Consider the following 12,989-nt stretch of genomic DNA (forward strand, 5'->3'; position numbering starts at 1 on the left):
CCTGGATGGGCCCAGGGCCTGAGGAGCCCATTTGGAGGTGGGGGGACTGTTCACAAGTACTGACAGCACCTCTGGGCCACCAGAAATCCAGTTGTGAATGCATGCGTGTCTGTCCCCCTTGTAGCTAGCCACAGAGAGCGAGCTGGTCTAAGCTGTGAGGGGGATTATGCTGGGGAGAGCATGTGGCCAGCTGAGCCCTGTGCCCGCCTGTACCTGCCATGGGAGGCACTGTCATAGCCCAGTCCTCTTACTGCCTTTGCCTCTTCAGAGAAGCTCAGATCTGTGCCTGGGGTTGTCCACTCCAAGGAACCCAGGCTCCTCTGCCAGCCAGGGCTTACCCCCTGGCTCTGGTCCAAGAGGTCTCTGATGTCCCAGGGTCATCCACAATTTGTTGCAACAAATTGGATGTGACCCTAGCACATCATGAGATTGGAAGGAGCTGCTCAATGAGACCAGTGCCTGGGGGGCAAGGGGAAGGCCAGTGACCTCCATGCAGGTTGATGGCATGCTTCCCTGGCATTGCTCCAAGTCCACATGGCATGATTCCTGGATCTATGTCCTCGACCAGGTCAGGAGCAGGAGGCAGAGTGGGGATGTACTCTGCTCAGGCTGCCTGTGGTCCTGCCACTGACGGGGTGGAGGCAGTGCCAACTCTGACAGCCACTCAAGTCTCCTGAGTCCAAGGGTAGAAACCAGTCCCCGCCCCAAAGCCTTCTGTGGAGCACCCCTGTACCTGCAGGATGTGGGGATTCTGGAGTCCCCAGAATGTGGGGATTCTTGAGGAAGCACTACAACTTCCCACCCCCTGGGAGCCCTGGGACACAGGATGCATGATCTCTAGGCCTCAGTCTCCTTATCTGCAAAGCCGGCTGGTTAAGGACACTAAAGGATATGTGAGGTCCCTACCAAATCTAAGCAGAGGTATTGTTCACATCTGGCTGCTTCTCATTCTAATCACCTCCTTTGGACTGCTCTGTGATCACCAGCTCTGATAACAATAGGTAAAAGCCTGTCTTACTGCAATACAGTGCACCACCTTCAACTTGCCGTTTCATGACACAACACAATGTTGCCATTTCGTGACACAACACAACGTTTTAAAGTGCTAAAACCAGCTCCCTTTAGGGCTGAATGATAAAGCAGTGCTAGGGTGCAGGCACACAGTTTGTAGGACAGCCTTGAGCAGCCCCCTTCTCTGGGGCACACTGCACAGGACTGCCTCCTTAGGGCCCAGCACTTTCAGGGGCTCCCCAGAAGGGCTGAGTGTCCCAGTGGCTGCACACCCAGAAGATGGGGCCCTGAACTCTGGCTCTTCCCTGGCCTACATGCTTCCTGCCCAGTCCAGTCCACTGAGCACTACTGTGTGCCAACCCTATGCCCATGGCACATGCCATCTAGAGTGGGTGGATGACAGGGTGACCTGTCTGAAAGTCAGCTCCCCAGAGAGCTGAGGGCCCCAGGATGAGGAGGGCCAGGGCTCCTCACATTGGTCAGGGCTGGGCAGAGGTAACAACCACAGTCTAGAGTCTGGTTATATAGCCCCACCACCTGCAGAACCTGACCCCCTAACGGGCATGTTCTTGTGTCCGACCCATCATCGTAGGGACTCTCCTCAATTCATGTCAACCAGCTATTTGCTGGATAAGCAGTGGGGATGCTAGGGCTCCCACACTGAGCCTTGCTGTGGCCCAGACCACCTGTGGTCACAGTTGGTCCTAGATGAAAGTAAAACAGGGGACACCCTTGGGAACTGCTACCTGCCAAGTTCTGAAGGACGGGCAGGTATCCTGAGGCAGCATGAAGTGTGTAGAAATGATGCTGCAACCGTGCTGGGTGTGTGCCCCTCTCCCCCCAGCCAATCCCCCCCCCCAACTCCCCAGCCAATTCCTTGTGCTGCCTAGATGGTTGGGCTCACCTTGGCGTCTGGCCTCAAGTCCAAGCCTTGCATCTGCACAGCAGGTACGCACCAGGTGCACAACAGGTACACAATAGACCCTCTTCAGGGCTGGAAACACTAACAGCTCCGCCAGAAAATGGGTAACTAGTGAGCTCCCTATGGATTTTCACATGAAAACACATTGACACTTCCTAAGCAGGCCTTTTAATCTGTCCCTTCTGAAGAATCCTTGTACCATTAAGCAGCTGCAGCATCCATTAGCACATCTGCAGGGGCAGAGGTTGTGCGGCAAATGCCCACCCCCTGTGCCTTCCCAAGGTTCCCAGCAGGGTGTTGGGGCCTCACCAGGTGGGACGTGTGATGGGCAGCCAGGTGAGGAGCTCACGGTGGGGCCTTGGGCACCTACCCTCTTGGGGCTATCACTGTGGGATGGGGATGGGTGGCTAGTCAGCACACCTCTGTGCGTGGGTGGGGCCATGGCTGAGCCTCTGTGTTTAAAGCCCTGTCTTTCTTCACTCCTGGAAGAGGCCATGGGACAGGCCCAGAAGGATGCAGAGCTGCCAGGAAACAGCATTCTCAGAAAAGGCGGGCCAGAGGCAGGGAGACCTGGTGTGGCCCCAGGCAGCAGGGTGGCTCAGGGAGGGACATGACCTGTCCTAAGCCTGGGCACTCCCTTCTGTCCCCCCATCAGTGATGGGGACAATAGGCACAGCCACCCCACAGGTTCAGTCAGGTGACACATCCCTGTGCTCTCTGAGGGAGCCCCATACGGCGATAGTAGAGGCCCACCTGATTCTGGAGGCCCCAGGTGCCTGCCAGGACTGTATAGGGGGATGGGGCCCCAGGTAGGCCCAAGGACCCATTAAATCCTTCCAGGATGAGGGTGGGGAATCATAATCAAGGCTGGGCGTGGCTCCTTGGATCTGCTCATTGCCATGGTCCACAGACACCCTGGAATCTGCCTCCCCCTGCTCAGGTGCTGCCCTGCACTTGCTGCAGCCCTCCACAGCCCTCCACACCCAGGAGCCTAGAGATCCTGACGTTACCCTTGGCAACATGCTGACGCAGATGCCAGCAGGTGGTGGGTTGGGGGAGGTGGTGGTGGTGGCTGTGGCTCATTTGCCAGGCATGGGGGTGGGGGGGCTCTGTCAGCCCGCTGTCAGAGGGAAGATGAGCCCTTGAGAGCCGAGCAGGGGAGAAGAGCCCTGGGAGCCATGTCCAGAGCCTGGCACTGGGCCCCCAGGTTCCCTTGGTTTCTGCAAAAATCAGCGTGCCCAGTTCTTGGCTGCCTTGCTTTTGCTGCGGCCCAGGGAGGACAGTTCAGGGCCCTTAAAAAGAAGGCATGGGTGGCAGTCCTGTCACATCCCCTATGGCGGCACTTGCCTTGGCCAGGCAGGAGGACAGGGGCACAGAAGAGGTGGGCCAGCAGTGGTGACGGGAGCTGCCTAAAGGCGCCGGCAGAGGCCGGCTCTGCTCTCTGCCTGGCCCGGCTCTCCCCTGGGCTCTCAGCCTACCACCGCGGCCAGCCGGCTGGAGGAATCACGGAGGGTATTGTCTTTCCTCAGCAGCCTGTTTGTTTTCCATCCTGAGATATTGCTGGTAGAGCATGAAAGGTCACAACTATTTGGAATCCAGTGAATTTCCAGACTTACTTGAGTTTTTCATGAGGAATTTCCTTTTCTGGGGAATAAGTACCTCCCCAGGCCTGCTGAGACCAGGGTGGCAGCAGTGGTGGGGTGCAGGCCTGGCTGCTAGCCCCTCCCTTCAGAAAATGCCCTGAGCAGCTCCAAAGCCTGGCAAATGCAAGCCTCCCAGAAACACCCCTCCCCCCAAACAAGGCCGGCAGCTGCCAACACCGCCCAGGGCTGCCTGCTGTGCCCTCACACGGACGGGGCTGGGAGTAGGCTAGAGATGCGAGGGCCTGCATGGGGCTGCCTGTCCAGCCCTTCATCCACCCAGCCCAACTGGGCAGCCATTCACTTGCACACGAGTGGGAACCCACCTGTAATGACAGGCTGCAATGGAGGGGTGTGCTGGCAATGGGGTCAAGGAAGGCCTATTAAGAGGGTAACACCTAAGATAAGACCTGAAGGACGAGGGCAGGCAGAGACAGGGTGGTCACACACGTAAGGGTGGAAACAGCAGAGCGTGTAAGTGAAACAAGCCCACGAAGGCCAGAGGAGAGAGGGGGAGGGGCAGCAAGGAGGTGGGGTTGGGCCAGGTGGAGCCAGTGGGGCCTCAGGCAGAAGGCCTGGGCTTGGGCCCATCTTTAAGGACACTTGGGCTGCCTCCTGGATGACAGCTTCAGAGAGCAGAGACAACAACCAAATCCGTCCATGACACATGTGACCAGCTCAGGGCCCAGGCATCCCAGCTCCCACGTCCTGCCACACCTGTGGGCACAGGCTTGGTCAACAAAGCCTGCCAACAGATGATCTGGGAGCCTGGCCCAGTGCTGGAGAGATTTGTCATGCTTGCTCTGGAGATGACAAATGAAGGCAGCCCCAAGATCCAAGCCCTGGGAAGACCCCAGAGCACAGGCTATCACCAGCCTCAGGACACAACAGACACAGGCAGAAGCCCGGAGAGCTGACCACGGGAGGACCGTGCCCTGGGGCCTCACCTGAGCACCTTGCTTTGCATCATGGCCTGGTCAGCCTCAAGCCCTCTGCTCACAGCAATGCCTCATCAAAGAGTCTAACCTCTCCCATCAGCTGGGACGATCCCTCTGCCCAGAACCACACACAGCACTTAAGTGGGTATAAGCAGAATAAGAGGAACTAGAACCCCTAGAGACCATACAGTACTGGGAGCAAGGCAGGCCCTGCTCTGTGGATGCAGTGTCCTCAACCCAGGCACCCTCACACCATCACTGCCTGGCATGACCCTGCAGAGACCCCTGGATGCACACAGGGGAGATGAGGGGAGCCCTGCTTCTGTCTCCATGACCACTTGCAGCTGTTTCTCTCCTCTTCTCAAGAGGCCAGGCTTCTTTGAAAACCTGATAAAAGCTGCAAACCTCCTCTTTATCCAGAAAAACGCTCAGGCACCTGGCATGATGGCCACAGCCCATAGCCATCCACCAACTTTATAGGGGCCACAGGGCCAGTTAAGACTCCCAGCTAAACCCAAAGAATAAAGTCACCACCTACCTTAAAAAAGACTAAGTGAAGGACTAAGCTCCTTCCTTGCCATTGCCCTGGTTTCTTAGACCCTGTAGGCTCACATCACCCCCCTAATCCCCACCATTTCTCAGCACGGTGGGTCTCCTTGATGACAGTTATCACCCTTTCCCCTGCCAGCCCACTGCCTCCCCGAGCTGCTGGCACCCATAGTCCCATACCACTTACAGCTACTTGTGGACCTCTATTTGCCCCCATGCCTCCCACCCTTAGGAGCAAAGGCCTCTTAAGGGCACATTCCAGATCTTTGCTCATTGTTCCTGCCTGGCACAAAACCTCCTCTGCAGGACAGCCCGGGTGGGATAGCTCTGGCCAATCCCATCCCGTCTGGCTGCTCAGCCTTCACCACCACCCTTGGGTGCCCAAGGAGGTTGTGATGCCTTGTGCACTGGGCCTTCTGCCTCAGTTAGCCTGCATAGGTTGTCTACCCTCTCCTTGCCAGAGGCCTGGATCCCTTCCTTGCCCAGGCTCCCCATTGAGCCCCCAGTGGCTCAGCACCAACCCTGGTTGTACCTTCCCACACTACATCCAGTCTCTGGGGCCTCCACTCCCCACAGGCCTTTAAGGCCCCTTCCCCACACAGTGGTTCTCAGCCTAGGCTGAGGGCCAGAAAGAATCCCCACACCCACCCAAATCCTGGGCATTAAATCTCAGAAATAGTTCTTAGCCCTGTCACCACCAGACTTGCAGGATCCAGATGAGGTGGTGGGGCCATGGCTGCAGTTCCCAGGACCCACACTGCCAGGGATTGGCAGTTCTGTGTATTTACTGAATCGCTGCATGGATCAACAACTGCATCCCTAGCTTGGGCCTTGTCCCCACCCTCATCCTGCAGATCTGTCACCCACCCTCCCAGCCCCCACACCTGGCTGCCCCCCAACCTCACCTGAAGTGAAGCCCCTCATAGGGCCGAGCTTCCCTTTCTTCCTCCCCAGTGACCTCCAGGTGTCGGAGGGCCCCTCCTCTGGGCTCCAAGCAACATACTCTTGAGCCGAGGAGCAGGCCCCACTCAGCAGAGGGATGGCCCTCCATGCCCGGAGTCTTTCAGGCATGGGGTGTGGGCTGCTCGTAGCACTGAGGCAGGGGCTACCTGGGCACCTAGGGTCTATGAGTACCTAGATGGTAGTACTGTCAGCAGCTGGGTGAGGGCATCCATACCCGGTGGAGCCCAAGGGTGTGGTGGTACTCAGAGGGTATTCAGAATCCTGAGGGCCTGTCAGGGCACTGAGGTTGGAGTGGGACCTGCCCATGCTGGGGCAGCCACTGAGAGAGCTGACAGCAGGTGCTACTCCATGGTCCTTTAGTGGCTGTGATACCCACCACACTGCACACTGTGCTCCCAGAGACAGTATCTCACTGGAGCCACCTTAGATCCCCTTCTGATTGCAGCCTCTCCTGCCCTGCCCTGCCCATACCCTGAAGCCCACCCCCTTCCCAGGAGCCAACGGTGTAGGAACAAGCAGAGGAAAAGCCTGGCACACTCACCGTCTGGTTGTCCTCATAGAGCTTCAGGTCGTAGCCACTAAGCTCCACACAGAAGATGATGGCTGTGACGCCCTCGAAACAGTGGATCCATTTTTTGCGCTCCGATCTCTGCCCGCCCACGTCCACCATCTTGAAAGTGAGCTCCTTGAAGGTGAACTTGTTCTCCACTATGCCCGTGGTCATGTCCCGGGAGCGCAGAATGTCCTCAACAGTGGGGATATAGTCGGGTGCGGCAATGCGCTCCAGGTCATTCAGGTAGTAGGCGGCGTTGTCCTCCAGGTGGTACTCACTGGAGCGGCCAAAGCAGGCCTGCGCCCCGGGGTCGGCCCACAGCCGCCGCATGACCCCCAGCAGCTCTGGTGTGATTTCACCCTTGCTCTCGGCAGGGCCTGTCAGCGCGAAGAGCTGGACTGCGTCATAGGCACGGTCTGGGTTATGGAAGTCAATCTTGAGTGCGGCCAGAGCACGGATGATGCGGGTCAGTGAGTCGATGGCGTTGTAGATGATGAGGGGCTTGTACTCCTTGCAGGCTTCCAGGTTGAAGCCACCACTGTGGATGATCTTCATCTGCTTCACAATGGTGCTTTTGCCTGAGTTGCTGGTGCCCAGCAGGAGCAGCTTGATCTCACGGCGCTGCCGCTGGCTCTCTGAGCGCAGGTGGCGGTCAATTCTCCGGGACCGCCGCGCCGCTTCTTTCTCCTCTGAGCTTTGCCGACATCCCATGGTCCGGCAGCGGCGGGCCCAGATGCAGAGCAGGGGACGGGGCACTTCTCCCTGTTGCCACCGAGCAGGGGACACTGAGAAGCAGGCCAGATATGCCTGGCAGGTGGAACCCCGCCGCCCTCAAAGCACTCAGTGTAGGTGGGGGGGCAAGGCTGTGCCACGCTGCAGCCCCTGCCCCAGCACCTCTTCTCCAGCTGGCATGGTGATCGTCTGTTGCGAGGAAGTAGCTGAGCCCTCCCTCTAGTGACACTCCACCTGCCCAGGCCACTGTGGGGCCTGATATGTCGTAGTCATTCCCTGTTCTCCGACGGTGGGAAGCTATACCGTAGAGTCTGCCGAGGCTGCTGCCGTCTGGTTGCTGGTTGCTGTGGTGATGCTGCTAAGTGTGGCTGGAAGGCCAGCCACTGGTGCCACGGGTGCTCCCTGCAGCCCCCCTGCCTTGGGCATCCGCCCTTTACCTGCCAACACAGAGAAGAGGGTGAGCCTCCTCCCACTGCAGACCAGGTAGGAAAGGGAGACCTCAGACATCGTCAGGAAGCAGCCTGGGGAACAGTGAATCAAACCCCCTCCCTTCCTCGGAACTCTGCTTAGTTGTGCCCAAACCACAGCAAAACAAATGTGCCTGGGAGCCATGCCCCACACCCTTCCTGGTAAGCCAGTTTGCCTGAAGCCTGGTGCTTCAGGAAAGGGTGCCCAGAGCCACACCAGGATTTTGGCCTTAGGGTTTTCAGAGTGAGGGAGTGAGTCCAGGGTCCTGCAGCCCCTCCCTGCCCACTGGACCCAGCCAACCTCCCCCTCCCAGAGCCTCAGTCTCTGGGTCTGGTGGTCATTAGGATTCAATACGGCAATCCTGCTGTGATGCTCCCCCCACCCCTACCCCACCGCCTCTTCACCCTTTCCTGTAGCTGCTGGGACTGTATCCACATGGGCCACAGCATCGATGGGGCTTGGCCTCTCCTTGGTTTATGGTGGGGTCCCATGCCAGAGTAACTGGATGACCCCCACTCACCAGCTCTCAGGAGCTAGGTCACTCTTGCTCTCTCCCAGGGCAGGACATTCACCAGGAGGCCTAGCAGCAAGCAGGCAGGCAGGGAACAGAGCAAGGTAGAGGCCCCAGGCTGGGAGCACCACGGGGTAAACAGCGGCCTGACTCCCTGTGGGGGAGGGGAAGGGAGGCTCAGGCTGGGTGGGCCCAGGTAGGGGAGCAGGGGCTGGGGGCTGGGGTGCAGGGCAGCAGCCAGCTGTGGGAAGCAGGACAGGCCAGAGTATGTCTGAAGGCATCGGGAATCGCTGAGTCCAGGGCAAGGCAAGGGGGCAGCCCACTGGCTTCCTGGTCCCAGGCCAAATCTTTCATGTCCCTGCTCCCACCCTGATGGTCAGTAAGGAATAGTTGTGCTCACCCCCTGGGCAGGGCCTCAGCACCTCAGGGCCCAGCTCTCAGTCATCCACCTGCTGAGCCAAGATGCCTGCATGCTCTTCCAGGGCCTCCCCCAATGACCTATGAGCAGCTGAGTCAGGGCCCTCCCCACCAGGGCAGTCCTGAAGCTCAGGCTCTGCCCCCACCTGGGAGCATGCCCCACACAACTCTTGACTCCTTCTTCCAACCTCTGTCCCAGCCTGGCTGCCCCCTGCAGCCTTCTCATTCTGCCATGGCCAGCATCCACCCCTCTAATGCCCCCATTCCACTCATGGTAGGTTCTGGACGGGAAGACACCCAAGGTGTCAGACAGACCCAGAGCGCCAAGGGCCTCATCTCGTTTCTCCACCCATCCAACCTCCCAGCTGGCCTCTGTGCCTGCTAGACCTGGCAATTCTGCTCTGAAGTGGCCCTGAGTGCCCAGTCTTTCCCTGGGGCCCACCTGCCTCTGCAGCCAGGGACCCTGTAAGCATGAGCCATCTCTCCCCGTCAGTCAAAACTTCATGTGCTCCCAGTGCTTCCAGAGTGTCATCCCAGATGTGTGGTCTGGGCACTTGACTCCACATTACTGGTGAGCCTATCCCTCACCAGTCACAAGCATCTGTTAAAAATAAAGTGTTCAGTGCAGAGCCTGGTCCCCAGCCAGGGGCAGCCAGTACCCCAGGGTCCTCATCACTTGTGGGTGCCTGTCCCCTGGGGTCCAGGAGCAGCACAGTACCCTACACACTATGGCCACTCAGTAAGTATTGATGGGAGAGAGGAACGGAAAGACTCAGACTTGAAGAGGCTGAGGAACTCTGCTGCTTTTCCACAGTCCCACCAGACCAAGGATGGGGGACATGCCGGGTGTGTACCACCGTGTGAGCAGGGGTCAGGGAAGAATTTGAGCAGCAGAGAGTTCCACGTTGTGGAACTACATGGGATTTTTTTTCTTCTTTGCATTTTACCAAATATCTTGTGTATTCTTGAATGAACTTTTGTTGTAAGAAGATTTTGTAAATAAGAGTCAGGGCTTTAACAAGGCCCTGTCTTTCATGCCACTTGGGACTTGCCTCTCTCCACTCTGGACTGTGAGTGTGTGGAGCAGGGACCCAGTGGCTGCTCCCTGGTCCCTGCTGATGACCCGGAAGCCCCTGGGGTGTAGAAAGGAGTCCAAAGTCCCTAGTAGTCAACACCCAGGGCACCACTCCTGCAGGAGTGCCAATGCCCTCCCTCCTGAAGGCAATGCCAACCAGGCTTGGGGTGCCTCATGTTGTCATTACCATTTTCCTCAATCTGTGCTTGAAAATCTAAGGTACACTCAGGCCCAAGTGACCAATTCTCTCTCATCTGGTCAGTGACAGAGACAAAGATCATCCAGAAGGGCAGATTCCTTCCACCGTTCACTGTCACCTAGACAAGCAGCAACCAGGCACCAGGTCTCCATGCCTCAGGGCACCCTGCAGTGACCCCACTCTTGGGACATAATCTAGCCCAGACAGGTGACACAACCAGTCCCCTGCCTCCATGCAGAGCTGCACCCAAACAGACCAAGACATTGGCCACTTCCTTGCAGTGCCACACATGATCACCCTGCCACTAGATCCTTCTGAAACCCAAATCCTTCACCTTGCAGCTTCGGCCTGGGGGCCCATCCAGGCCCAGCACAGGCTGTACTCTGGAGGGCTGGCTCAGTCACCTGGGGCTACTCATCAGTGGCCTCTCACCTCATTCCTGTACTGGAACTCCACCTGTTTTTCACAAGCCAGCTTGCGCACGGCTGCCACCCTGCCAGCAGGGCACCTTGTCCCTGCCTGTGGCCTGAGCCTCTCTACTGTGTCCTTTCTTTCTCTGGTCTCTCCTGCCAGGCTAGGGTTTTCTTAAAAAAATGGTGATGCCCTTACCAAACACCATGTACAAAAATTAACTTAAAACAGATCAAAAACTTAAATATAAGGACTAAAACTACAGAACTCTTAGAAGAAAGCACAAGTCAAGAGCTGCATGACCTTGATCTTAACAATGATCTCTTGGATATAACACCAAAGGCACAGGCAACAAAAGAAAAAAATAACAGGGGTGCCTGGGTGGCTCAGTTGGTTAAGTGTCTAACTTCGGCTCAGGTCATGATCTCACGGTTCATGGGTTTGAGCCCCACGTCGGGTTCTGTGCTGACAGTTTGGGGTCTGGAGCCTGCTTTGTATTTTGTGTCTCCCTCTCTCTCTCTCTCTGTCCCTCTCCCCCTAGTCTGTCTCTCTCTCTCAAAAATAATATGCATTAAAACTTTTTTTAAAAAATAGACAAACAGGACTCCACCAAAAATAAAAAATTTTGTGCATAAAAAGGTACTATCAACAGGTGAAAAGGCAACCTACAGGATGGAAGAAACTATGTGCAAAGCCTAGATCTGATAAAGGATTAATATCTAGAATATACAGAGCACTAAAACTTGGCCACAAAACAACCTGATTCGAAACTGGGTAAAGGACTTGAATGGACATTTCTCTGAAGAAAATAAATGAATGGCCAAGAAGCCATTCAAAAAAGCCATGAAAAAAAGCTTGGCATCACTGACCATTAGAGTAATGCAAATCAAAACCACCATAAGATATTACCTAATACCTATATAGATGACTACTATATCGAAGAAAAAACAAGAAAAGAATAAGCAGAAATTGGATCCCTAGTTTACTGTTGGTAGAAATATAAAATGGTGCAGCTGCTATGGAAAACAGTATAGCAGTTCCTCCTCAAAAAATTAAAAATAGAGGGGTGCCTGAGTGGCTCAGTCAGTTAAGCGTCTGACTCTTGATTTTGGCTTAGGTCATAATTTCATGGTTCATGAGTTGGAGCCCCATGTCATGCTCTGCACTGATGGTGTGGAGCCTGTTTGGGGTTCTCTCTCTCCCTCTTTCTCTCCCCGCCCCCACTTGCTCCCTCTCTCAAAATAAAGAAATAAACTTAAAAAAAAAGTAAAAATAGAAAAACCAGCAATTCCACTTCTGGGTGTATACCCCAAAGAATAGAAATCAGGGTCTTGAGGAGATTTTTGTACACCTGTGCTCATAACCACATTATTCACAATAGGTAAGAGGCAGAAGGAATCCAAGCATCCATTGGCAGATGAATGGATAAGTAAAATGTGATGCACACATACAAGGGAATACTATTCAGCCTTAAAAAGGAAGGACACATGCTTCAACATAGATGAACTTTGAGGACTTTATGGTCAGTGAAATAAGCCAGTCACAAAAGGACAAACACTGTATGAGATAGATGGTTGTACAACATAATGTATTTAATACCACTGGACTGTACACTTAAAAATGGCTAAAATAGTTAAGTTTTACATTATGTCTATTTTAACATCAAAACAACCCCACAAAACAAAACAAAAAAATAAGTCTTGTGAGCTACTCTAAAAATAAAAATAGTGAGAAGGCCAACTGGTGCAAGAGAAATAGGCAGGCTCCTGCCGGGTCCTGGCTTCACTCACCAGTGGAGGGCCACTTAGGGCCCACAACATCTCTCCTGTGGACTGGAACACCTGACCTACTGCCCCCCAGCTGGTACCAAGATTCATGTGGGGGTGAATCTCACGAACTCAGCCTTTAGTCTAAAGCTACCCTATCTGAGGAGGTGAGACTTGCATTTTGGAATGACCCCAAGGCTAAGGGCTGGGCTTCTGAGAATCAGGAGAGCAGTTTGGGGGCTGGCCATGTGGTCCTTGACCAGTGCGGCCACAAGGGAACATGGGAGTAAAGGGGAGAGAAACACAGCCAGGTGGTGACTGTGTGCATTGGGCCAAATCTGGGAGCTTCTGCCATCTGCATGGGGCAGCCCCCAAGAGTTATATCTGAGGGTCCCTCTATTAGAGGCACCCTCTTCCTTCAGATCACCAGAACCAAACAAGCAGAAGGCCTACTCGGAATTCTCCCTGAAGCTCTGCAGGGCTCAGACACATCCCAGGGTGTATGAGTGCTCAGTGCCTTGGAACTGGTGGCAGGGGACAGGGTTGTGCATGGACACAGGGAGGGAGGCCTGTGAATGGGAGCCTTGGCCAAGGTCCAAATGGGACCTCAGGACAGTCCCATTCTGAGGGTCGGCTTCTTTGCCTTCATGTGAGGTTCCTGCCAGTCCTGTCTCTTTCTTAGTCTAATTTGGGCTTTAGTGGGCTTCCTAGGACTCCCCGTGTCAGCCCAGAGACAAAGGACCAAGGGCAGGATGACCACATTGTTCCCTGGTTCAGTAACTGCTCACAGTTCCCCAGGGCCTGACACCCACGACTCCCCACCACAGCGCTGCT

The 12,989-nt window shown here is 55.4% G+C and overlaps 2 protein-coding genes across 4 annotated transcripts in view; one reads left to right on the plus strand and one right to left on the minus strand.

Moving 5' to 3' along the window:
• Positions 1-12,989, plus strand: part of RSPH14 (radial spoke head 14 homolog) — a 99,586-nt gene that overhangs the window by 57,166 nt on the left and 29,431 nt on the right. The gene's annotated exons all lie outside the window — the stretch shown is intronic.
• GNAZ (G protein subunit alpha z) overlaps positions 1-12,989 on the minus strand; it is a 52,936-nt gene that overhangs the window by 21,916 nt on the left and 18,031 nt on the right. The window contains exons 1-2 of one of the 2 annotated variants that reach the window (XM_039222165.1): positions 8,297-8,377; positions 6,565-7,745 (exon numbers count right to left, since the gene is read on the minus strand). In XM_039222165.1, the coding sequence (XP_039078096.1) occupies positions 6,565-7,287 (723 nt within the window). In that variant the 5' untranslated portion in view covers positions 7,288-7,745; positions 8,297-8,377. Of the gene's footprint in view, positions 1-6,564; positions 7,746-8,296; positions 8,378-12,989 lie in introns of those variants that run through there. The other variant, XM_039222166.1, reaches the window with a different exon arrangement.

The sequence above is a fragment of the Hyaena hyaena genome, unplaced genomic scaffold (genome assembly GCF_003009895.1).
Source record: "Hyaena hyaena isolate Hyena2069 unplaced genomic scaffold, ASM300989v1 scaffold_1080, whole genome shotgun sequence".
NCBI classification, from domain to species: Eukaryota; Metazoa; Chordata; class Mammalia; order Carnivora; family Hyaenidae; genus Hyaena; species Hyaena hyaena.